The sequence below is a fragment of the Hemitrygon akajei genome, chromosome 15 (assembly GCF_048418815.1).
Source record: "Hemitrygon akajei chromosome 15, sHemAka1.3, whole genome shotgun sequence".
NCBI classification, from domain to species: Eukaryota; Metazoa; Chordata; class Chondrichthyes; order Myliobatiformes; family Dasyatidae; genus Hemitrygon; species Hemitrygon akajei.
In genome coordinates, this window is record NC_133138.1 from 20,088,637 (window position 1) to 20,116,142 (window position 27,506).

General features: G+C 36.2%; 1 protein-coding gene across 1 annotated transcript in view; it reads right to left on the reverse strand.

Moving 5' to 3' along the window:
* Positions 1–836: 836 nt before the first annotated feature.
* wwc1 (WW and C2 domain containing 1) overlaps positions 837–27,506 on the reverse strand; it is a 114,000-nt gene continuing 87,330 nt past the window's right edge. Inside the window, exons 12-23 of the mRNA XM_073067281.1 lie at positions 26,343–26,463; positions 25,046–25,123; positions 24,618–24,704; positions 23,102–23,294; positions 21,909–22,076; positions 20,295–20,395; positions 19,234–19,402; positions 17,989–18,153; positions 16,646–16,738; positions 14,635–14,865; positions 11,517–11,644; positions 837–9,087 (exon numbers count right to left, since the gene is read on the reverse strand). Of these exons, the coding sequence (XP_072923382.1) occupies positions 9,021–9,087; positions 11,517–11,644; positions 14,635–14,865; positions 16,646–16,738; positions 17,989–18,153; positions 19,234–19,402; positions 20,295–20,395; positions 21,909–22,076; positions 23,102–23,294; positions 24,618–24,704; positions 25,046–25,123; positions 26,343–26,463 (1,601 nt within the window). The 3' untranslated portion in view covers positions 837–9,020. The remainder of the gene's footprint in view (positions 9,088–11,516; positions 11,645–14,634; positions 14,866–16,645; positions 16,739–17,988; positions 18,154–19,233; positions 19,403–20,294; positions 20,396–21,908; positions 22,077–23,101; positions 23,295–24,617; positions 24,705–25,045; positions 25,124–26,342; positions 26,464–27,506) is intronic.

Sequence of the window (27,506 nt, forward strand, 5' to 3'; positions counted from 1 at the left end):
AGGTTAAATTCCGCATTGTGAATAGAACCACTTTTACTCTTTAAATGTCTTTAAAGTGCTACTCCTATATAGAGAAATATTATTTTATCAGCTGAGGGATGACAATAGTTAGTTAGTGTAAAAGAAAAACATGTTTAATTGGATGTGCTTTACCTGACACTATAAGATTTCATGGGTTGGGATTTAGTACTGAAGAGCCCAAGGGTCAATATGTCATTTGCTAACACCTCTGGTGGGCCAGGGTTTAATCAAGAAAGCCAGTAACTGCACAACATACATCTAAGATTTCAGATGAAAAGATGCGATTCTCTTTGAATAACAATGACTAATTGTTGCATAATTTATGGACAGATGTTTGTAAGGCTTCATGACTATTGGGAGTAGTGCCTGACTAACACCTTGATCAATGGTGGATTGCCTATCCAGTTTTCTTATTGTGGTTTATGAAGGGCTTTGAATAGTTGGATGGCTTGCCTGGTAGTTTTAGTGGATTAGTTAAGTAGTTGCTATGGTTTGGCATCACATGAGTTGGACTCAAGCATTAATGAACCAGATGGATTTTTATACTTGTCCAGTAGTTTTGTGCTCAACATTTCAAAGACCAGATTCCATACACTCGCCCACTTCAGTTTCTGATTGAACTTACGGAAGCTATGCAGATAGCAATTTCTTATAAACAGCACTGAAAATAAAATTGTGAGTGGTGGTGATGACATTTAAAACTACTGGTACAAGAGCTGATCTTGACGGAATAGATGTTGGGTTCAATCCATTTCACCCAAAGGTTACACTCTCTTGACTCCTTGTGTGCAATACAATGAGCGACCAATTGTAAATAATTAAAACAATTAAAATCTTTAATTAAATTCAATACCAAATTTTTCTTTGGGTTTCAAAAATCAGATTGTCCAATCAGATTTTTCCTAAAATACATATTTATTTTAAATCAATGAATTGATAAAGAACAAAATTGAAAACAACAGACATCATTTAAATGTAGTATCATATTAATGGAAGGTAAGCTACACTTATTTACAGACCTAAAGTTTTGGTCATGATTAAAATGCTGGTCATTTTTTGCTGGTTGTGTGGCACAGAGACACCTTTCAGGCCATTTAGTGCAAACTTCTATAAGCTAGATGAGAGAAACCTGAATTTTCATCTGATCACAAATAATGATTAATTTAAAGGATATTGAATCACTAATCAGAAAAACAGGATGCCAACTTAAAATTCTTTTTTGTTTTAAAAAAAATCTTCAACTGCAACAAATTGTGAATTTCTATCAAAAGGAATAAGGAAATAGAACATGGTCAACATATTCTTTGGAGTTGTAAGAGGAAACATTGATTGAAAATATATGATTGTCACACAAACCAAGCAGTTTATGATTATTTGTGCAGTATGAATACTGAAAATCATGACCAAATGCTTTAGATTAAACAAGTCTAGGTATGGAATATCCCAAACAGCAAGCACAAAAACAAGTGAAGAATTTTTTCTTTCCCTGATGGGGAAACAGCTGCCAAAATACATTCAGTTCACGATTTCAATGCACTAATCTTCAGTATTAAGAAGGGCAAGTGTAAGTATCATGGGAGCCACTCTTGGTGATGATGGACATAACTATTTTGTCTCTTGACAATAAAACACTGAGCTCTTATCTTGCCTCTTAACTTATTTTCAATGGCCTTTCAGTTCTTCTGAGCAAGGAAATGTAGCTGTACATGATCCAATAGCTCAGCCAAACAGTTCCTCACTGTTACGTTCTGAAATAACACTATAACTTGGGAAAGTAGTCAACTATTCACAACAAAAATTCTCTAATGCAAGTACTATAAAGGTGCAGCTGCAATAAATTTCACCATTAGTGGCATTCCCTTGCCATGTTTAAGGAAGTTTTTGCACAAGTGGTACAACTATCATAACAGCAATACTTCTAGATCTCACATTTTCTTAACTTGACAATTGTATCAAAAAGTTCTGTAAAATGTTATCAATAGAAAAACATGAAATGAGCATTGCTTAGCTAACAAATGTTAGCCCTATATACTCGTAAAATCATCAATGATGTTACTCCTTTGGATTAATTGATTCCACATAAAACAATACATCAAAATCAATCTGGCAAGAAGGTAATTTCCTGGTAGCATGCCTATGCTCCACTTGTATATTGTCACATGCAACTGAGATGCATGGAAAATTAATAAAAATCAGATCAAGACAAACACTTGTAGTTCATAATAGAACCCTCAATCTACTTAAGGGTAATTAAACACATTCTTCTTCGTAGGAATGTAATATCAATAATATGATGGTGGGGACAAAATTTGAAGGAAATATAAAAGTAAAAATCATAAGCAACAGAACTTTGATTATGTCCAAGTGTTTATTCTGCAATTGAAACATTAATATTTGATGAAAATTGATTACAGAATAGTAGCTTAAGGATATAATCAAAAGAGTTGTCCCATTATTGCCTTTTAAAATCCATTGAAATTGGACAGATTGAAGTTGTGGTCAAGAATTTTAAACAATTGATACAGATTAAATGTGTGTAAAGTTGCTGTTATAGGCTGAATTTAGAAACAAGGCTAATTATTTTTGTTAGTTGTTGCAGCTGAATAATTTAGGAGCTTAAATGCATTAAATATCACATCAATTTATTATCCTGATTTTCATGGTGTTAAAAAACTTGTTCTTTAATATTTAAGGAGTATTTGTAGTGTCCCTGATATCACTGAGTTGAATTAGATTAATAGGATTGATTGATGTGTTTAAAAAGTGGTGCATGGCACCATGAGAGACTGAGGAAAGCTGTAAATGCACTTAAGGGAAGCTCCATCAACAAACTAGGAATAAAGAAATTGAAGATTAAACTGAGAGGCACATGAAAGAAGATGAAAGAAAAAAATGCATTGCATTGTATCAATTCCATTGAAAGGCCTACATAATTTTCATGACTTTTTCCAAAAATAAATACTTGGGAATGAAGTGCTCTGGAATATTTTGGAGAAATAGGTTGGGAGATTGTATACATGAGTGTGTGCATCTTTTTTAAAGTGCTGATTTGAAAAGATATCAAGACAACTCAAATATGTAACAATTTCACTACAGAAAATCATACAGAGTAACTGCAAGAACTTGAGCAATAATATTCCTACATCATCAGGTGATACTACACTTAAGCAAATCAGATTGTTGTTGGCAGGTTGGTCAAAGTACTTGCCCACTGTAGACAAAACTTAACTCAACATTAACTGAAATTTCAATGCCTATATTCTCTGGTAATCCCATTTCATCAAGAAAATGGAATGATTGTAGCTTGAGTCAGAAATCAGTGTAAAACTATAAAAGGTACTGATGTGATGCAATCTCAATTTTTTCATGAAGATGGAATGTATATATCTGCACATTTTTACTGTACAAGTCCCAGAAGCAACAAATCTGACCATCAATAAAATCTCTAAGGCAGAGAATTCTTTTCAGATATTGGAGCTACTTCTGTTAAATCTGAGGTCATGAAAAAAAAGTTGCATAATTCTAGCCCCCTTCTGCCCTTCTCTAGTCATAAAGGTTAAGCTCTAAACAAATTCACATTTTGGACAATAAATAAACAATAACTAAAAACTACACACAATATCATGAATGCAATTGAATATTGCTATTCTGTGCATATCAGAAAGTAATAAAATTAAACAGCAGCCTTTGACATTCAAATTTCAGGAGAGCTCAATTTTTTTTAAAGTGGCAAATATTTTACGTTTTCAGTTGTTTATGTGCTGACGCATGCACATAAATGGTAAGGAGAGGATTATCCATTTAGCAAATCCAAGAATTAAGTTTTATGCAGTGATTATTTGCTGAAACAAAGAACAGATTTAATATGAGCAGGTATTACAGTGTATATCAGTCAGGTTATTTTATATATTTCCTTCTCATTCCTACTGTGCACCTCCGCAACTCTGTTTCTGAACTTGTATGTAGCCTTTTGTTAAGTATTAGCTCATAAATAAATATATAGTGAAGCAATATTCATTTGTATGAAATAAATTACAAAATAATTTAACTTAAGTTTTGCTCAGATACTGCCTCCTGTAACTATTACAAGACTGATGTGGCCCATAATCTGATATTACACATGCTCAAAGACAACTTTGCATTTATACTCTTTTTATTTTTTTGCTTCATTGAATTATAACTATGAAATGGTTCCACTATTCAAAATCTAACCAATCTGGTGGGTTTTTAACACAAATAATGAAAATGAATTTATTAAAAACACTTTTTTCTTCTTGTTAAACCCTTTCCAATAAAATGCTATGAAGCAAATCGGCAGCAGTAATACACCAAAATACCTCCTGAGCAAACTTTGAGCAAGAAAGATTTACTTCCATTGATTTTCTATCTTGCCTCGACACCCAAGAGCAAGAAATAATCATGTCAAAAGAGATGTTCCAATTAATCGGGCAATAAAAAATTCGTAACCCAGTGGTATTGATTAATGTTGTTAAATGTCCAGTTCAAAGAAGACACTCAGACTGGATCTTTGGTAAATATACTATATCTGGAACGTCAATGAAAGGCGAATGAAATTTAAAAATGAAGGGGGAATGCAAATAACTAATACAGGAGAGTACAATCTCAGGTATAACATGGATATTTCTCTATTTACTGAATAGAAATTAGTTACATATAAAATGAAAAGGCATTTTGCATTTCAAAGAAATTGGCTCACTTAAAGCAGCAGTATTTTTGCAAACCGAGTCATAACATACTGTATAGCTTAAACAGTAAACCAACCAGTTCACAGAACATGCACAATTCCAAGGAGTGGACTCCTTTTGAGTTGTTTGGTGGTCAAGAAACAAGGTACCAAACAAACTCTTCCAATTTAATACTTAAAAAATTGAGCTCTCCTAGTTGTAATCATTGTTTACTGAGAAAAAGAATTAAAATTTAACGGTCACAAAACTAACTTGGAATATTAGTAATAGAAAGATAACTGGATGCAGTCTTCCTGCAATGAACCTGGGATAGCTGCTACATTATGTCAGCATGTACCTCCTTATAACAGCAAATTCTAATCTCTCAAGTCACGGATACAAATCACGGCAAATATAATTTTGTCAACTTTACTGAATTGACTATATTCATTTTAACAAGTGATGGATTTGTAGACTAAAATTTGTATTTTCTATATGTGGCTGTTTTTTGATTAAATACATATATCATGATTAAAAGAATGAATCTATTAATTCATTATTTTTAGTAAGCACATAGAATAGTATAGCATAATAGACTAATGGCAATGATTCTTAGTGCTAATACCAATAAAGGGTTTAATTATATATGCACAAACTCGTGGCTCTTTTTAAACACCAATAAGAGGAAACAAGTCAGCAACAAAAATGGATTAGTACTAATTTCCAATTGTCGGCCATAGCTTTTCAATTTGAAAACAGAGGACCTGTTAGCCTATGGGCACAACATATGAGGCATCATGCGCAAGAGTATGATGAAGGGCCTCTTGTAAATTTTTGTGCAGGAACCCTCAGACTCCTCCAGTGGCAGAAGTTTTAAGGCAGCGGCTCTCAAAAATAACCGTTATTTGGCAAAAGTGAGTTGATTTGTGCAACCTTTTGCTGACTACGGATTAGAGGGAGAAATTAGCACCATTGATTTTTCAAACATCGGAAATATTATGTCAAGGACAGAAGATTTTACATGCACTGGCTCAGGTAAAGAAGACTGTATAATCTTAGCTAAAAAAGGTCTTCTCCCTCCTACTTTGGACTGCTCTTGCAGTTGTGGGCCAAATAAATTTCTTCAGAGCAACAAAAATACATTGCTTAAGAATAACAACACTACTAATGCATTGAGTGGACTTTTAAAGTAAACATATCATATTCACAGAGGATAGTGAAAAATTCCCACTGAATGCACTGTTACGAAGGATGAACAACTCTGATGGGCAGAAGGGTACAGAGTTGCTCATGTCCCCCTCCCCTGGGAGAATTACAAACCGTTACTGTTGCCAGGATGCTAATGAGAGAGAAAGCGATGGAACAAAAACATACTGGGACTGGAACATCTGCTGCTGATAACACCGGGGGAGAGAGGCCACATAATGACTCCTGTAAGACTCACGGCTCCGGAGAGGGCTGTTTACTTGGTACTATTCTGTTTATTAAAATTCCTCAGTGAACAGCCGGAGTAAGCTGGTTTGATGGACTAAGCCATTCAAAACTGATTGACACCTGAGACCCCGTGAGTAGGGATAAAAGTGAGGTCTGGGGAGACACCCCTCAGACACACCAGGAGGCACACCAGTGAGCACTGTTTAAGTGTTGGAACCCACGAGAAAAGTGTGGGGCATCGGAGACCGAACGAAGGATCGGTCAATTTTAGCTCACAGTGTTTATAGCGAGGCCGGTGGGGGCTTGTGTGTGTGTCCACCCTTGCCTGGGCGACGAGTCCACCATGGAAGAACGGTCTAGCTAAAGGACAGAGGGGTCATATCTGAATGGCCACAACAACACATCGACGGATCAAGAAAGTAAAGGAAGGTTTGAATGACTGTAGCTGTCACTGTTTGCTCGCCCTTTCTCTCTCTCGCTCTCTCCCCCTCTCCCCCTCCAACAGTTACAACAAAAGAACCAACAACTACCTCAGCCTACATGAACTGAACTGAACTTTATACTTTCCCATGATAATTCCTTATCCCCTAGACATCGATAGAGCTTGTTTATTATTGATTATTATTATACCCACACTTTTAGGTTTAGTATTGCTAACGTGTATTGTCTGTATATTTGCATTGTTGATATTGATTTGTGTATTTTTACTAATAAACACTGTTTTGAAAATAGTACCAGATTCCAACGGACACTTCTATCTTTGCTGGTAAGACACCCAGTTACGGGGTACGTAACAACACACAGAGTGCTGATTTAATTGATTGTTTCTAAACCTCCATATATTTTGTAGTATATAAACTATGCAGTATGTGATGGAATTTCTAATTCACTATCCCTTTTTAGAGAGAACCTATTAAAAAAAAGATGTAATTTGAATTAAATTTAAATTAGTTCGAAGTGTGGGTGTACAGGTAACAGAAGCCACAAGTGCATCTTTCCAGAGACTTTCTGGAGGGAATGTAACTAAAAAAGTGGGCAATTAGGCTGAACAGCCCTCTTGAGGGTGCATTACCTTCCACCTATTGATGGCCTTAACAGTTAGACCTATGGATCTGCCTGACAACAGCCAAAAGCTGAATATTGTCTGTGGCAGCTGCAGTTACCAGCTGCACCATCAACCGGGCATATTAAAGTGTCCTGTAGCCAACCATCCTCCTGATAATCTGGTAAACGACTGAGCTGTTGCATTACACCAGCCTTAGTAGATGGGGCTGGATAATTGCTTTGTGCCATTCTGCTACAGCCAGAGGGGTGTTCTCTGGAGCTGCTTCATTTATGCTGTATTTTTTTAAGGACAGGAATGTTTTCTCTCCTCTGCAATTTACTATGGACTGGCCAGCATCAAATATAAACCCACAGTCAGGAGATGAGGGGTGTCTCTTGGTTTGAGGAGTATTTTATTATGTTGTTGTAACCCAGTTCTGTTCAGCTGATTCAAGATTGGACTCTGGAACAGTTCTGTTGAGTTTATAAACATTTTAGGTAAATAAAACCCCTATTTTTTTCACTTTTACCTGCTCTCCCAGTTTTATGCTTACCCTGGTCCTTCACATTGTCCAATAATTTAAAAGTCTTTTGATATCATGAAGGAAAGACTGCAATCACATTTATTTCTAAATCATGGATGATATTAGGATGCAGTTTGTTAGCAGACTGCAAATCCTTGAATATGTATGATCTTTGGACCTAATGTTCAGCTAATGTTATAGTATGATGTAGTGACTCCTTAAGAATCACACTTTATTATGCTATATATCATAAAGATAATTAAAATCATTGGTATGAAAAATAGAAACAAAGAATCTTAGTGCATCATTGTTATAGTGTATGGATCAAATTTCTAAACAGAATAAAGCCACAACTTACAGCAGATGTGTATAAAGCATAATCTATCTAAAATCAAGGTCTACATCTAAAGGAAAGGGATTCATGCTGATATTTGATAAATCCGTATTGTTAAGTCATCTGTAACTATTGGCAAAGAGCATTATTCAATCTCTGGAGAGGTACTTGATGTCATATATTGCAGTTCAAATTGGCACTGGCTCAAAATATATAACTTTTTTTGTTGAGTCTTGCAATTGTTCCCAGTTTCAGCAGCAAGAAAGCAGTATGAACATATTTCATAATAGAAACAGCACTCATGAAAATTAAATTCTCATTTTTCTGGTCCTAAAATATAGCCAGTGTTAAAACTAAATTTATCAAATAAAGATTGTTTAACTTGAACACAAATACAGTACATTTTTAAAAACTACATTAGATTAATTCCAAAGTAAAGTTTTCCAGGTTCTTATAAATATATAGAGGAGAAAAAGGGGGCTTTTTTTTCAATATAACAGACTATTTTAATAGAAGAATATAAAGCTTCTGTTTAGGTACCTCAAAATAGTGACATCACACACAATACTGAATGTTATTTAGTCACAGTTTCTAATTGGTGCTTCAACCTATGTAAATTTAACTTTTATAAAACTAATTACTGTACAATAACCCGAAAGCAACATTTCCTTTAGAATAAATGCATTATCAACTAATTTGTTCTCAGTGATGTTTTATCTTCATTTCATTAAAAAATGACTGAAATATAAACTGTACAAATTGGTTTTAACATTAATGTATGCTACATTTTCTCCGTAGAAGTTAAGCATATAATCAAAGTGTAGATTTTGTATACATTCAAACAATGTAATTACCTTGTTGATTTCTAAAATTTACAAAATATATTTGTACCTCCACAATGAACAAAATAATTAAATCACGTTAAGAATTCAGCAGCAAGGCTGATTACTGCAAAGAATTCAAAAACATTTTTAACGATCACACATCATCAGCAGGTAATGGAGGGAAACCTCCTCTCCCTCGTGTAAAAAATGCCATCTTCTCCCTGTAAGAATATACACAAATCACAATCAAAAATCTAGCTCATAAAAAAAAATTACATGAATTGTTAGAGATTCTTTGCAGCTATATTACAAATTTGAATTTAATGAACAGGTCAACACACACAAAATGCTGGAGGAACTCAGCAGGTCAGGCAGCATCCATAGAAATGAACAAACAGATGATGTTTCAGACTTAGATTCTTCTTCAGGACTGGAAAGGAAGGGGGAAGACATCAGAATAAAAAGGTGGGGGAGCGGAAGAAGGACCAGCTCGAAGGTGATAGGTGAAACCAGGTGGGTGCAATAGGTAAAGGGAATCTAGTCAGAGAGGAGAGCAGACCTTAGGAGAAAGGGGGCACCAAGGTGAGGAAAAGAGGTACATGGCCAGAATGGGGAACAGAAGAAGAGAGAAGGGAAAGGGAAAAAATTACTGGAAAGGGAAACTGATGCTCATGTCATCAGGTTGGAGGCTACCTAGATGAAATATGAGGTGTTGCTCCTCACTGTGACTAAAGGGGAAGCTATGGATTGACTTACTGGAACAGGAATGGGGTTAGGAATTAAAATGTTTGGCCACCGGGAAATTCCACTTTTGGCAGATGGAGTGGAGGTGCTCGACAAAGCAGACTCCCACTTTACGCCAGGTCTCACCAATGAGGAGAAGGCCATATGGGGAGTACTGGATACAATAGATGATGTCAAAAGATTTGCAGGTGAATTATTGCCTCACCTGGAAGGACTGGTTAGGGTTCTGAATGGAGGTAGGGGAGGAGGTAAATGGGTAAGTGTAGCATACTTGCCACTTGCAGGGGTGTGTGCCAGGAGGAGATTACCAAGGAGGGACGAATTGACAAGGAAATCACTAGAAAGTGAACCCTGTGGAAAGCAGAGAGATGGGGGGAGGTAAAGATGTGTTTGGAGATAGGATCCTGTTAAAGATGCTGAAAGCTGCGGAGAATGAAGTGTTGGATGCGGAGGCTCATGGGATGGTAAGTAAGGACAAGAGGAACTCTATCCCTGTTAAGGTGGTGGGAAGATATGGTGAACTTGGATGTCTGGAAATGGAAGAGATGCAGGTGAGCTCAACATCAATGGTGGAGGAAGGGAAGCATGGTTCTTTGAAGAAGGAGGATATCTCTGATGTCCTGGAAAGGAAGCCTCATCCTGGGGTTAGATGGGGCAGAGAAGAAGGAACTGAGAAAAGGGAATAGTATTTATACAGGAGACAGGGTGGGAAGAGGTATAGTCAAAATAACCGTGGAAATCGGTATGTTTATAAAAGTTGTCTATTAGACAGTTTGGCTCTAGAAATGGAGACAGAGAGATTGAGAAAGGGGAGGGAGGTGTTAGAAATGGACCATATGAATTTAAGGGAGTTCAGAAATTGCAGGGAAAGTTGATGAAATTGGCAAACTTAGCATGGGTGCATGACACAGCACCAATGCCATCATCAATGCAGTGCAGGAAGATTTGGGAAGTGAAGGCTTAGAACATGAACTGCTCTACGTAGCCAATGAAAAAACAGGCATAGCTGAGGCTCATGCAGGTGTCCATAGCTACCCTTGGAGAAAGTGGGAGGAGTTGAAGGAGAAATTGATGAGGGTTAGGTCCAATTCTGCCAGATGGAGGAAGAGGATAGTAGTGGAACTGGTTGGGTCTTACATTAACAGGCGCTGCAGCAATTCCAACTAATGCTCCTCATTACAAGCACCAGCCAACAGAGCATTAAATTTGAAGGAAAAAGAAGCCTTACATATCAACTCTGAATGATCTACTAATCTTTTTACTTTGAGGCTGTGTAAAGGTCTACAATAGTTCTGAAATACAGGAGGGTAATTATGAAAAACAATCAGGGGTATTTCGATATTGAATCACAGTATTGTACTCCTTAACCAACAGAACAAAATACTGCCTGCTATGTCCAATCTTGATGGAAAGATAATGGGAAGGGAAAAGTCAAGTCAAGTCACTTTTATTGTCATTTCAACCATAACTGCTGGTACAGTACATGAGACGTTTTTCAGGACCATGGTGTTACATGACACAGTACAAAAACTAGACTGAACTACGTAAACAAACAACACAGAGAAAACTACACTAGACTACAGACCTACACAGGACTGTGTAAAGTGCACAAGAACAGTGCAGGCATTACAATAAATAATAAACAGGACAGTAGGGCAAGGTGTCAGTCCAGGCTCTGGGTATTGAGGAGTATGATAGCTTGGGGGAAGAAACTGTTACATAGTCTGGTCGTGAGAGCCCGAATGCTTCGGAGCCTTTTCCCAGACAGCAGGAGGGAGAAGAGGTTGTATGAGGGGTGCGTGGGGTCCTTTCATAATGCTGGTTCCTTTGCAGATGCAAAGAGAAAGAAATTAAGCTCAGAAGTTGAGATAAAATACAATTGTTCATGATACCCTTTAAAACCTACCAGAATGACTGCATCTCCAGGGGCTCTTTCTGACTCTGTTCTCGTAATTTGTGTACCTCTTTAGACGTTTTCTTCATAAGCCTTTGAACCTTACTCTCCTGTTTTTGTTGTTCTTTTGTTTGCTCTGCCTAATACAATGAGATGGCAGCATTTTTATCAATTTGCCTTTCAATTCTGAAGACAAATACACAGACTTTGCATGTGAAACATTGTGGAAGATAATGCACCAGGAAAAGTAGTATATTTCTTCCATAAAATACTAAAGACATTTGTTAATAAACACGGAAATGAGTTGTTGAAATAACTCAAAATCATACAGAAGTTCATAAAAATTTTAAAGTAAGTGAATTAGTTTAGTACTTAGGATTGATTTTCATATGAAATCATTTGTAAAACATCCAAATTAAAAGGCACATAGAGCAAAAAGCTATCTTTGCTCAGCTGTTTCTTTGTTCTTAATGTGCCAACATACGGAACATGTGGATGAAGATATAGGTAATGTCAAATTACATACAACCCTGTTCTCAAAATTAAATCACTGGCATACAATTAACACCCAGAATAAATCACACACAAGAACCCAAATCTTAGTTGGGACTAAGTCTGCATATGAGAATATTAAAAAAATTATTCATTAATTACTTGCAAATTTGTTTGAAACTCTTTTGGAGCACAGCTCAATTCATTCGGTGATCTAGAAAACTATAGATCTATCATAAATGGAGAGTTTGACAGCACCAATCTCAAGAGCCCTTTTTTTTTGCTATTGACAGTGGGTGTTTCTGTACAGTTTTCTCTTTCAGCCTTCTGCATAGCCAACGGGAAATGAAGACTTGGACAATGTCTTAGAAGAGTCTGGAGCAAGCAGATCTCCTTGAATCTTTCAGCCACACTATTACCTCTGACTACTTGAGTAGCAATGCATTTAAGAGCTAAGGTTTTCTAATGCAGTGATAACAGTAAGTCAAGCTCCAGCTAAGCACATATGTGTAGAAATGATGGTGAAAGTTACGGCTAACTTGAACATTGCAGCATCTAGAGAGGGACTGATACATTTCATCTTACTGTTCATTAATGTTGACTGGATGTCACAAATCCTCTCTGCTCAAGAAGAGGAGTATTTATCATCATTGGAACAAGTTCCTTATAGCATCATTCCAATATTAATCTTGCTCCCACTTTGCTTCTGAGGGCTCCTGGGACCCCAGATGTGCAGATTGTTCCCTGAAGTCCCCCATTTCTTCAATCAATATATGTTTGCCTCCACTAATGAATTAAGTGACTGTTCCCATTTAAATGACATTAAGAATTGTAGCAAATTACAGCTCTTGGTTCTTGTAGTAGCCATTTGCATCCCGGGAAAATAGCACTGGCTGTCCACTCTATCAGTGCCTCTTATCATCTTATATCCCCTATCATTTCACCTCTCATCCTCCTTCATTCCAAAGAGGAAAACCCCCAGCTCATTCAACCTTTCTTCATGAAATGTCTCCTAATCCAGGCAGCATCCTGGTAAATCTCCTTTCCACCCTCTCTCAAGCTTCCAAATCCTTCCTTAATTGAGGAGACTAGAACTAAACACAATACTCCAAGTGTAGTCCATCCAGCTTTATAGAGCTGCAACTTTATCTCACAGTTTTTGAACTTAATCCCTTGACAAATATAGACCAGTCAATTAAATGCCTTCTTAACCAACCTTTCAATTTACGCAGGAATTTTGAGTAATCTACGAATGTGGATCCCAAGACCCCTGTGTTCCTTCATACTTGAAGGCAGAGTACAAGGTTAATCCTGCCATTAACCCTGTACTCTGCCTTGAAGTTTAACCTTCCAAAATGTATCACTTCACACTTTCTCAGACTGAACTCCATCTGCCACTCCTCAGCCCAACCCTGCATCCTATCACTGTCCCATTGTAACCTATAACAACCTTCTATATTATCCACAACACCATCAACCATTGTGTCATCTACAAACTTACTAGCCCATATTGCTACTTCCTCAACTAAGTAATTTATAAAAATCACATTGAGTAGGGATTACTGAACAGCTCCCAGTAAAACATCACTGGTCACAAACCTCCAAGCAGAATACTCTCCATCTACTACCACCCCCCTGCCTTCTGTGGGTAAGCCGATTCTGAATTCATGCAGCCAAGTTTCTCTGGATCCTGTGCTTCCTGACTTTCTGAGTAAGCCTACCATGGAGAACCTGGTTAAATGCCACACTAAAATCCATATACAGCACATCCATTACTCTACTTCCATTAACTTGTTTTGTCACTTTCTCAAAGAATTCTATCAGTCTCGTGAGGCATGACCTACCCCTCACAAAGCCTTGCTGATTATCCCTAAACGAACTATGCTTCTCCAAATACTCATACTCTCTGAGAATTTTCTCCAGTTGTTTGCCCACCACTAATATAAAGCTCAGTGTTCTATAATTCCCAGGATTATCTCTTTTTTTTTTGAACAAAGGAAATACATTTGACAGCCTCAGTCATCTGGTACTACTCCTGTGCCAGTGAGGATAGAAAGATCACCGCCAAAGGCACAGCAATCTCTTCTCACAAAATGCTGGTGGAACACAGCAGGCCAGGCAGCATCTATAGGGAGAAGAGCTGTCGACGTTTCGGGCCGAGACCCGAAACATCGACAGTGCTTCTCCCTATAGATGCTGCCTGGCCTGCTGCGTTCCACCAGCATTTTGTGTGTGTTGCTTGAATTTCCAGCATCTGCAGATTTCCTCATGTTAGCAATCTCTTCTCTCGCTTCCCATAGCTACCTGGGGTATATTCCAAACAGCCCTGGGGAACTATCTATCCAAATGTTTTTTCAAAAGTTCCAGCACATCCTCTTCTTAATGGCAACATGTTCCAGCCTGTTTTATATTGTCCTTACATTTGTCAATTGGTTTATTAAAATCTAACTTCTTTTCTAATTCATAATTGCTAAAAGATTTGGAACTTCTCCCAAAATTAAAAGATTGTAAACTGTAATCTGTAATTACAAGCCTCAGTTTAACTTTAACAAGAGAATTTCAGTGCATATATTTTGAGGTAATTCCTTCTAATAACTGTACATAACTGGACTTTAAGTAATAGATTTTAATACTCTACCTGTTTTTCAATTTGCTTCAGCAAGGTTTGAAATCTCTCATCCTCCTTTACCCATTGAGGCAGTTCTGTGTCTCCTCTGGACTTGGCCTCATCAATTTGCTGTTTCAATTCCCGCAAGATATCCAGTTCTTGAGATAATCTGTTCTTTCTGGTTCTTGAAGCCTGCAGATCCAACTCCAAATCTAAAGAGGTCCGCACGAGTCTTTCTGATCCCACTCTTCTGATTGAAGGCTGAAAAAACAATAATTGTGCCTTAAATAACAATTGTTTCAATGGGACAATATGATGACATTTAACAACATGTTTCTGGATTGCTAATAAAGATAAAACAGCTTTAGCCCTATTGTGAGCTACTGTTTGACCATGTTATTATTATTAAGTGTAGAAAACATTGAATAAGATGAACTAATTTTATTAGATGTATTCTAAAAAGGTTGCATCATATCAACCATCATTAAACAAAGCACAAGATACTCAATTGTTTTTACTATTCTGGGATTACTCTGGTGTCATCAGACGATCAGTAGCATTTCCTTTTATAAATGTATATCCTCATATGCCATAGGTGCATTTTTCAGATTTTTGATAATCTTAAAGCTTACTGTTTTCGGCTTTCACATATTAGATGACTTCTATTAGCTGGTTCCAAAACAAAATAATGGTCTGAGTTTCTTTCAATAATATACCAGGAAAAAAGACAGAAAAAGTTTACACAGCAATTAATACCGGTATTATTTTATGGTTCAATAAACATCCAGCATTTGTATTCAGTGCCATATCACTCATGCACATTAATAATTATGTAAACATTTGCCTGCACTTTATGCTGCTGTGTATTTCCTGAGCGAAAATGGCTAAAATCTCTGTAGCAATGCTCCGCTTGGTACAAGGCTTTCTATGATGTAAACTAATTTGTGTACTGGTGAAAGGAATGATATCTGGAACAAAACCTACAGAAAACAATGGGGGGAAATAAAATAAAATGATAAGCAGTTTCGCCTCTGCTTCCACTTAACCAGTGTTTATAAATTTTGCTTCCAAACGATAAAATCATTCATCTAAGCTCTTCACAACCATTCTCTATTGAAACCAATGGAAAAAAGCTCCCTGCACTAGGTCTAACATTGCGCAGGCCGTTTGAGTGGATTGCCTATATGAGTTAGTAGCAGGATTCTAACATTAGAAAATAGTCAAGAAAAGTCAGCATACTTTGAACTTCCAAAAATTGCAAAATAGAATATTCATAAGATATTTTATGATTGTTTTCATTTTGATCTTTTTTTGTCTTCTGTAATCCACTATATCTTTGCAGCTTTTTAGATGTGTTTCTACACTTGACTTATCACCGATACCAACCACTTAAATTTGCAACTTCACTACCAGCAGGGCTATGCACTAAACACAGAAAACAAGAGTTGGCAAACATCAGATAAAACTGAATGGCCTCCTCCTGTGTTGTAAGTAAATGTGAGAAATCGTTGCAGTTAGTTTTACAACTTTCAATCAAAATGATTAAAGAGGTGTGCAATTGCTTGTCTTGTTTATCCAAGTTCCTTAGGTCTGGGTTTCCTTATAGTAAAGCTACTGACTTACACTCTCATAAATGAGTAATGTAAAATATTATGACAAATAAATGGGCAAGATCATTTAATAACGGAGTCTGTTTGCTATCTAGCCACAATAAATTATGAACCAGTTTTGTTTTTGTTGAATTTCTTACCTCCTTGCCAGACTGATTTTGTGTTGTACGACTCTATTACTTTAAGGCACAAGAATACCATACTTTAATCCTAAACACAAGAGAATCTGAAGATGCTGGAAATCCAGAGCAACACACACAAAATACTGGAGTAACTCAGCAAGTAAGGCAGGATCTATGGAGAGGAATAAACAGTTGATGTTTCAGGCCAAGACCCAATCCTGATGAAATATCAATGTTTATTCATCACCACAGCTACTGTCTGACTTGCTAAGGCCTCCAGCATTTTGTACGTGATGCTTTAATCCTTACCATTTTCATTCGCAAACTACGGCGTTCCATGGCATTACGAACAAATGGAGACCTCTTGGATAATGTTGAGCTGTCACTATCACTTCGATTTAGCTGAAAATAAAACCATTATTGTTTAATTATTAGCAACATACTATAAAGAAGATTGCTCACTTGACACTTATTTTTCACATTAGGATGTCACAAAATAGTAAACATCAGATTAACCTGTATTTGAAATACCCACTGAATTTCAGTAAACATTTTCATGTTCAATACTTCAAATATGGAGCATTTATTTTCTCTTATCAACAAAAGGCCCTATTCACTAAAAAACTATTTAAAATCACTTTCTTCAGTCTCCTTGCTGATCACCTTCATCCATACACAATGTATCTCTGCTGTTCAGGTAGCAGAATTCACAAAACACTATGAAAAAAATAGCTATGGAATAAAAATCCCCTTGCATAATTTACATGAGGGAAAAAAAATACCAAAAAGCAAAATAAACAATAAATGTCAATTCTCGATAAGGGTCAGCATTGCAGAAAATTGTAACCACTCCATAGCATGGCATGTACTTTCCTGCAAATTTGGATTGAATTGCCTGTGGTTTGAAAAGCATTAATCAGGCCTTTCACCACCCAAGTTAAAAGGAAATCTTGCCCCCAAAAATATTTGTAGTAAACATATTTAAATGCCAGTGCTTGAGGATAAAAATATAAGATACCAAAATGTTTCCCTATATTAAGAGTTGGAAAAATTGGAAGATTAAAAAATCTGATGCTTTGCTTTGAAAAAAAAACCCAACTTATTATAGTCAAAATAATTAATTCAAATCTAAATAATAAGATATTAGAAATAAAGCCAATTTTTTGCATCTAGCAATAATGATATGAATCACCAAAGAATCATTGCATTTGATGTACTAATAGGAGCAGAAATGATTATGGGTTCTGGTATGTTCTAGGTACCACTGATATCCCTTTGAAGAGTCCAATTTGATAAAGAATAACTTCAGAAGGGAGCATTAGATGAATCATCCTGCAAGAATGAGGTGGGTCAGTTGTAATGGATAAAATACTAGCATGATGTCATATGTTTGTAGTACTTACTGAAGCGCAAATGTGTCACAATACTGCTGCTCTTCAAAAGAAAAGAATCAAAAGTGCTGACCATTTTCACCATGGACTGTCAAGTGAAACGGGGAAGATGTGAGAACAGAAAAGGAATAAAAGATATAAAGCAAAGAAGGCAGGAAGACATAAGCTCAGGAAGAACAGAAGTTGAATATCAAGGATTAAAATTAATTGTTCTCTTTTTCTGAATGGTTAGGAATTAAATCAAATAGAATCATTCCCTACCCTGCATACGTAGGAATTCTGTGCACCTGGAGAGAAAGTTTTTGAACGAATAATAGCACTGCTTCTCACAAATGGGCTCTGTTGAGTATTAGGAACTCTTCTATCTTTTGGACGCACTGCAGAAGTTGTTGCCACAGTCTCCTCTGTGCTGGTCTCCTTATCAACCTGTGGAAATTGTTTATAACTCAACCAATTTGGTCAATCATCAAGTACAATGCTGAAATTAGCCTTACTTTTTTTTTACATGCACCAATATACTGTAGTGAAAAATGTCTTACAGCAATCTATTTCAATATGATAGGTACATCAAATCATGGCGTTAATGCAGCATCCTTTAGAATTGGGAGAAAATAAACTCAAATTGGTGACTACATTAATTAACCACATGATATTTTTACACATCACTATCAGTTTCTAACCCTCAAACACGACTCTAGCATCCAACTGCATAAACTGCCCTCTCATGTACAAAACCCAGCTTTGAATGATTATCTGTTGTGCTTTTATGTTCATGACAATTCAATCACAAAATGCCAAAAAATATCTCACATACAGTACCTTCCACTCACATTTAAACTAATTAGTAATCTTATATATAAAAGCTAATAGTATTTATTAGTTACAAGGGCATTGTGGGGAGTTGGGTCAAACAATTTTGCAGTTAAGTTTGAATTTAGAGTATTGATGTTATAAGAAAGGCAGCTTTTCACATGTGAGCAATAAGTTCTTTGTTGTGATAGTACACTCAGATTCAAATGAACGCTTCATCTAAAGTGAATTCTCTTTGCCCTTGTTTTGCTTATTAACCTTTTCTCTCAAATTAAATTCATTCATATTTGCTGCAAATCAGTTAATAATCCAGTAACTGCCACAATTTATAGCAGCCATTAACTCAATCTGTAACAAGAGAAAATCTGTAGATGCTGGAAATGCAAGTGACACACACAAAATGCTGGAGGAACTCAGCAGGACAGGCAGCATCTATGGAAAAGAATATAGTCGACGTTTCAGGCCGAGATCCTTCAGCAGAATTGGTGAAGGGTCTCAGCCCAAAACATCGACTGTTTACTTTTTTCCATAGATGCTGCCTAGCCTGCTGAGCTGCTTCAGCATTATGTGTGCGTAACTCAATCTGTTATAGTTTTGTAACCAGGCAACCTGCTCCCAATGTTAGCTTTCTTATTGGTAGTTACTGTAACTTGCATGGCACATGCTGAGTTACTCAGAGAGATCTATTACACTTACCTTCACTGCAGTTACTGCTGTGACTGTTGACCAACTGTCAGTCTGTTCGCTGGCAGTATCAACATAGTTTTCATTTTCCCAAGGAACTCCTTCACTGTCCACTTCTTGATCTTCATTGTCAGCTGCTTCTTTCTTTCCAAAGTCACTTTCCCCTACTGGTACTTGTTGCCTGGAAACAAAAAAGTACATGAAATACATTTGAAAATTTGTTCATATAGGTTTCTATTTATTTTTAAAATATGCTCCAATCTTTGGCAGTTTATATGCTTACACTCCCTCAAGGATTAGTGTTCATACTTTCCCTTTTCATATGAAGCTTTGAACTGCTTAATATCTGTAGATAATATTTTTAGATATTTAATTATGACATAAGATGCCAGTCAACTCATCAACCTATCCTGGCTCTAAACAGTTTTCCTTTTAGTCCAATTGTCCCACCTGTTTTCCACTCTCTCCAGGATACTTCTGCCATATACACAGAGTAGGTTTAAGTTAAAGTAGCTGATTAACTTGCAGCAAGTCTCTACATGGAAGAATGAAGCCCCCAGGGGAACACATGCAGTCAGAGAACCCGACACAGACAGCACCTGAGATCAAGATTTCTGAGATCAATTCATAGTTTGAATTCGTTTGCAAACTCAATTCATAGTTTGACTTTATTTGCAATATTTCTGTTTGAAATTCATTAAGTTCATTGTATTCTGTCCCAAAAAGATTTCCACTTTAACCCTGGGCTGGTTTGAGTTGTTAATCTCAGGCAGATTATTTCCTTGGCTTTGGGGAATACAATGAAAGTGGGGGAGAAAGATAAAATCCATCAGCTTCCATTCTTGCCTGCTACCTGAAAGTTTCTGCGTTGGATTTGTAGCTTCAGTGCTGTTCCATGATTATATAGTCAACTTATGTTGATTTAATCATAATAATTTGTACAAAATCTTGGCAGGCAGTTTGTTCAAATAGAACAGAGAATAGAAAGGGTAACTGCCAAGAACAAAAGAAAATCTATTCCATATAAAAAATTGTAGCATATACAATTATTAAAAAGAATTTATAGTGTGTACCATTCGTCTTCAACACTTGATATATTTCTGTTGTTTTCTGGACTTTGTTCAACTGCCTCCAATTCTGAAGTTGTTTGTTCCAGAAGTGTACACACAGAATTCTACAAAAATAACACAATAGAATTTGAAAATAATACTGAACTTTTCTTGTATTTGCATTGTTGACAGTCAGGGTGATTTACACAATCTCAGAAGAGAGACAAAAGTCTTAGGTCCATGAACCTATATTAATTAATGCTTGATGAATAAAGACACTACATACAGTACAGTACTGTGCAAAAGTCTTTGGTACATATATATAGCTAGGGTGCCTAAGACTTTCGTACAGTACTTTAATAATTTTATGTATTGCTTTGTACTGCTGCTGCTACTGCAAAAAGTCATGACATATGTGAGTGATGATACACTTGATTCTGATATGGGGTCTCTATTGTGGATAGAGAGTGGAAAGGGGGCAGGGAGAGGGAATCATGGTTGGAAAAAGTAAAAAAGAGAGCAGAGGGAGCATTCTGTAATGATCAATAAACCGATTCTTTGGAAGCAAATGACCTGCCTGGTATCTCAAGGCTGGGTGCGTATGTACCCGTGTCATCCCCCCCTGCCCCAGGTCACATACCCCTCCCCCAGCACTCCACCCATGTCATTCTCAACAGCCTTTGCTCCCACCAGATTTACAAACCCGCACTTTGCTCCACGTTGACAAACACAGTACTGTGCAAAAATTTTAGCACACCCTAGCTATATATATGTGCTGCAGCACTGAATTTTTGTGACTATTACAAATCACAACTACATTTGCAAAGAAAGAAGGAAAATGGGATTATAGTAACTCAGGATTTAGTGGGAGCATCCTGTGAATGCATGTTTGAGTCTGCAATTATAGTGCACACTAACAACTGGTCTCTTTAATAACTGCCAAAGATGCAGTGTTTTATTAGCTGTTTGCAGGGAGGGTGTTATTTTCTGCTGCAGAATGATTTCATAAGTCAATACTATAGAATATCTAGAAAAAAACTGCAGTTCTACAAACTTCTACAGGTATAGTGTTGCAAATATCCTGATTGGTTGCATCATGGTCTAGTATGGCAATTTGAAAATGCAGTTACACAGGAAGCTTCAGAGAATAGTTCACTCAGCCCAATATATCATAAGCACATCCAACACAAAAGACTTTTGATATAACACTGAAATACAAGGTTATGTCATCACTGGGCAAAGAGGGGCTGGATCCTATGTAAAAGCACCACATACACTTGAAAAGTATGTTGGTCAAGGATGCCACACAAGTGAGCATTAGTACTTTTTACACAGAATATGTTAACCTAAGGATTCCAAGAAAATATAGACTTGAAAACACTATTAAAGTATAGATTGGGTAAGTATGAACGTTAAGAAAGCCTTGCATTATTTTCTATTTCTTGTACATTATTTTTGAGTAAAGTTTACTTTTGAAATAAAAAATGTGATTGGCTCTTAAAAGCACCCTTAAAAGGCCTATTACCTGCTAAACAGGAAATACTGTAGATGATTTGCTATAAAATAAATGGATCTGAACCACAATCAAAATCTCTGTGTGTCAGTACAACTAAACTATTCTTCAAAGATTTAACATACTTTCTTTTCTCTTGTACTGTGATTAATATCTGATTGAAGAACAGCTTCATCTTGTGCATGGTGCTTTATGTTTTGCTCTTGTAGATAATGGTGATTAAGGAGGTTGTACCAGTGTGTTGATTTCTCTCCAGATCTATTCACATTTGCCAAGCTGATCTGAGCACCACCCTGTTAAAATTTAAATAAATTATCATTCAAGGCTTAGGATTGTAGTTAAAGTGCAAACAAAAAAAATCACATGAAACAAAAGAAAGTTTTATTGCTAAGAACCAATGCAAATATCTCTATTCATAGTGTTGTGAATAAAATAAAAAAATCCTACTTTTACAATTGAAGTTGTATTTCTTAACAATATATACTTTTGCTGACATTGAATGGACAAGAAAAGGCCAATTTATTTAGTTTATTTTGGCTTAATTTGGATCAGTACACAGACAGTCCCTGGAATATATAAGACTTCAGTTCCTGAATACTACCTTTAATCAGAAGCATTCTTTCCCATAGCTACCCATATGCTCTACATACACATTACTATATTTCTTTCATTTCATCAAATCCCTGCACATGAGAAAAAAATCCCTGATTAGGAAGTGGGAATCTGCCTCTATTCGTTACTTTAAATCTTTATTTACTAATTTTAAAACTATTAAATAATGCATAAAGTTATCTTCCTGGACAACTCCAGCAGCTTGTTCAAAACCGGTGACCTCCACCACAAATAATGAAAAGGGCTTCAGGTGCACGGTAATGCCGCACCCAAAGGTTTCCTTACAAATAGTAGACCACACTGAACTGGAAATATATTTTCATTCCTTCATTCACAAACAAGAGAAAATCTGCATATGCTGAAAATCCAGCTGACTATACTCTTTTACATAGAAGCTGCCTGGCCTGCTGAGTTCCTCCAGCACTTTGTGTGTGTTGCTTCATTCCTTTATTGTTGTCCAAATCTTGGAACTCACTCCTCAGCAACACGAGTTCTCCATATTTTAAATGGTAGTTCACCTTCATCTTCTCATGGTGATGCATGATAAAAGCAAGCTTTCCCAGGGAAACCCACATTACATAAAAAAAGATCGGTAAATTAAAAGGGAACAGAAGATGTACAAACATCATCTGGACAATTCCTAATACAGCAAATTATAAAAAAAGGTAATGCGTTTCAAGATTTAATATTATATACATTTACTGACCAAACACTCCTCCCGGTGAGATTTATCCACAGAACAAACATCAACTCGCAGAGTCTTCTGACGCAACGCGGAAAAGGAAATAGTGACCCAAAAAACTTCATTGTACATCACACTTTCAGCAGTAACTAGAGCCTTGGTGCGGAAGAGACAACTTGCATTTTCAGAGCATGGAAGCACAGCCACTCGGATATATCTGCACAAAAGAAAAATCAGGTCAGATTTCACTAGATAAAACAATACCATTATTTAAAGAAGGAATTGTTCATCATTGGTTTCCCTAACTCTAGGCTGGTGGAATATGAACTTGGTGTTAAATAGAGAGATGGAAGGTACTTGGCTAGCTGTAGTACACAAAGTATGTTCATATACTCAGCTTTCTAAGCATAGTAATTAGGAAGATGGAATCTGTTTTGTCAGGTGTTAATTAAAAAAATAGGTTCTGGTTCCATATTTTGTTCGTCTTTTTGGTCCCACAAATCAACAAAATACCACAAAAAAAAGTCATTCAATAATCTGTTATGTCTACAGGAATAAAGAACAAAAAAAAATCAAGTGTATTCTCTATCTAAAATATTCTCTTAAATGTTACCCTTTCAGTTGACTTATTCTGTTCTTCAGTCAGTTTTACCTACCGTAGATTTCGCACTACAGAGCGCACCTGATTAAAAGCCGCTGGCTCTAATTTTAGAAAGAAAATCAATTTTGTACTTGTACAGGCCGCACCGGATTTTCGGCTGCAGGTGTCCCACGTTGTAATATGAGATATTTACACAGAAAGATATTACACGTGAGGATTTTTTAACTTTTAATTAAATCCATATGGTAACAAATACATATTGCAAATGCTTTTTTTCGAACCGTGCCTGTAATACGGCTACTTTTAAATATACATACGTATCGGTAACACACAAATTACGTTGCATATACATTCCAATATCTCCTAGCGACTGGTAAAAATATATATACTGCAGCCTACCAGGAAAAGTTATTGATCGCCTTTAACTTAAAAGCTGCGTTTTGGCTCCGCCGCTCCCCCCCACCTTCCCGTTTATCGCAAACCGGTATTTCCCACAAGACGCGGCGAAACCGGATGTGACAGTACAGAAAACATACTAACAAATGAATTACTAAGCGAAAATATTATAAACTAAATAACTGCCATAAAGGCAACACAATGCTTTTCTTCGAGTGTTTTCCATGTTGATGAGGGTGAGTACAAATGACTGATTTACAATAATTTAATTGTGAAAGTGCGCTTGATTTATCGTACAATTTCATTGGACCTCTGTGAACTCATCAATTTTATTGGTCTACTGTTACGAGGCAAAATGTTTTTGGCGGCATGAAAAAAAATCATGCATTAGCCGCACCGTAGTAAAGGCCGCAGTGTTCAAAGCTGATCAAAATGTGGGAAAAAAGGAGCGGCTTAAAATCCGGAATCTACGGTACTTGTTTTGCTGCAAATGCGGTGCTCAACTTACACTCAACCTAATTGCAAAATTTTTTTCCTACTTACATAGTCTGGTTCTGTGGTATTATGAGTGCTGCTGGATTGCTCAACTGAATAATAAATACTGCAAATCTTTTGCTTTTATCATCATACCTGCAAGAATAAAAGTTCCTGTTAGAGAAATCACATACCAAAAATTACCTGAATAAAGCCTAAAAAAGAATCAGCATTTAATTCTGAGCCGAGAAGCAAAGCAGCTTGAATAGTTTAATAAAGGCTTTCAATGATATCTCTTATCCATCAAATTTTTCCAACTTTTCAGCAAGGCCTTTATTTTGCCCCTTAATCTCCAATTATACAATTCCAAATACTATTTTCAGAATTATCTTTTGGTTCAATTCAATCTTTACAAATGAGAAGCTCAATTCAGTTAAAAAAAAAACAGCAAATATTTTTAAATGTTTTGATAAACTTAAGAACAACTCAAATCTTACTTCATTCCTATCTGGAGTCTGGAAGCACCCAGTGCTTCTATTTCATCCTCAAAAAGTGCATCCTCTGTCTCACATAACCTATAGAGTTGGAGTAAAACAAGTAAAATTACACAGATAAATTTGCTTGCCAAGGTAATATTTTGCTTTTTATTCAGGAATTGTATTTGAATTCTAATCAATTTTGGTGGAATGGGTAATTTATGGAGTAGAATTTGGAAATGTATATTGAAACAGTCCTTAAATGAAAAGCTGTAAAAAAAAACTAAAAAAACTAAGGCATAAATGTCTACACAGTTTCAGAAGAGCACATAATCCCAAGTATTCATTGTGCTGGGATACAGGGTTACAAACCATGGTGTGATACAAAAGGTGAAGTGAATGCTGATATGACTGTAAGATTATGAATTTATAAAGCAGGGGAAAAGTATTCTGGCAGCAGAGAAGTCAATTGGGGTCTAAGAAAGGGAAAATCAATTTGTCATAATTGGGAGAAGAGAATTAGGCTTATTATTAATAATTACCATTTAGCCATTAAAACATAAAATGTACTGGAAGGCATATGGGCAACCGTAAATCTGTATGGGCATACACACAGTTTTCTAATCTCTCTTAAATGAATAATGGAGAAAATCCTAAAAAATAGCCATAAAAATGACAACTTTAGATGAGGTTCATATTTAAACATCAGCATGCAATTTTCAAAAAATATAAGCAGTAAAATTGCAATTAAGAACATTTGTATAGAAAATTATTTTTGTAATAATTAATTGCAAACTTCTATTTGATATTTGTATGTAAGTTAGGTAGTTATCAAAATCAGAACCAGGTTTATTATCACCGGAATGTGTTGTTAAATTTGTTAACTTAGTAGCAGCAGTTCAATGCAATACATAATATAGAAAGGTAAAAACAAATAAGTAAATCAATTACAATAAATATATATATTAAATAGACAAAAAAAGTGCAAAAAAGGAATTGAAATAAATGAATGAATGAATGAATGAATGAATAAATAAATAAAGTGAGGTAGTGTTCATGGGTTCTCTGCCCATTTAGGAATCATATGGCAGAGGGGAAGAAGCTGTTATTGAATCGCTGAGTGTGTGCTTTTGGGCTTCTGTACCTCCTTCCTGAGTTATTTTATATTCTGTTCATGTATTGTTTTTTGCAGACAGCAAATGGTAGGCTTCATGGCCAAAACAAAAGGGTTTTCCAAGAACACAAAGAGAAATTAGGGTAACCAAAAACTTATGTTTTAAAAGTTCAGTCAGAAATGCACAGAACATGCACGGTGTACCTTTTCACAGCTTCATATACTCCACTATCACCTGCTACTGACTCGTCTGATACTGCTGCTGAAACACAAGCAATTTTGGGATGCAGAACTGCTCCAGTCATTTCTGTTTGAGTGCTGGCATCTAAAAAATAAAGTAACAGGGATAAATGAATCTATGTCATTTTCCTTTTCTCAAAAGGCTTATAATTACTTTCTGGTAAAAATAGCAATAGAAAGATAAATACAATTTCTGGAAAACTGTAGCAAAGTGAGAAAGTGCTCTAATTAACTGATTTAAATAAAAGCACATCCACCTGCAACAATTTCTTAATCTAGTGAACAACTATTAATGGAAAGACTTTCAGAGTAAAGGTTAGGGTTCAAACTGAAATAGTTTAATTGATGACTGTTGTCATGATTCTTCAGTGAAAAGCTCAAAATGACAATCTTAGTAGTTTTCATACCAAATCTTAACATTTTTCCAAGTGTGTTTGCATTGAACGTACCAGCAGAAAGTAAAATAAACACACCAGAGTGTGATATACACTGGCATGGATTTTGACCAATCCAAGGTTTTAAGCAAACCTAGCAAGAAGATTCGTACATCCTAACCATAAAGATGCAATGTTCTCATGATTCAGCATGGAGAACTGTGCAAGTAACTTTTCCATTTAAGATAGGTGATAAATGGAAATCAAGGAACAATATAAGTGTTAATAATAATAAATATTAAGACAAAGGATTTAATATGCTGTAGAGTTTTAGTTGATTGGAAAGAGTCAGCCTCTGTCTACAAAAGATCAGTCTCATCACATAAACTTGACAGAAATTTTGCAGATCATGAGATACAAAGTAACATTTATAAAGCCCTTAGAGTCACTGGCAAGAGCAGAACTGTATTCAATTACAGGATGCAAACTCATGACCCAGCAAATCCCTTGCTCTATCATTTTCACTAAGCCAGGGGACCAACCTGGTTTAAAGGAACAAAAGAGCATGCAAACACCAAGATGTCACTGAGACGTCAAGCTGGTTAAGATACATGTCAGTCTGAGAATTAAATCGAAACTTAACCATACAACCATATAACAATTACAGCACAGAAACAGGCCATCTCGGCCCTTCTAGTCCGTGCTGAACGCTTACTCTCACTTAGTCCCACAGGCTTGCACTCAGCCCATAACC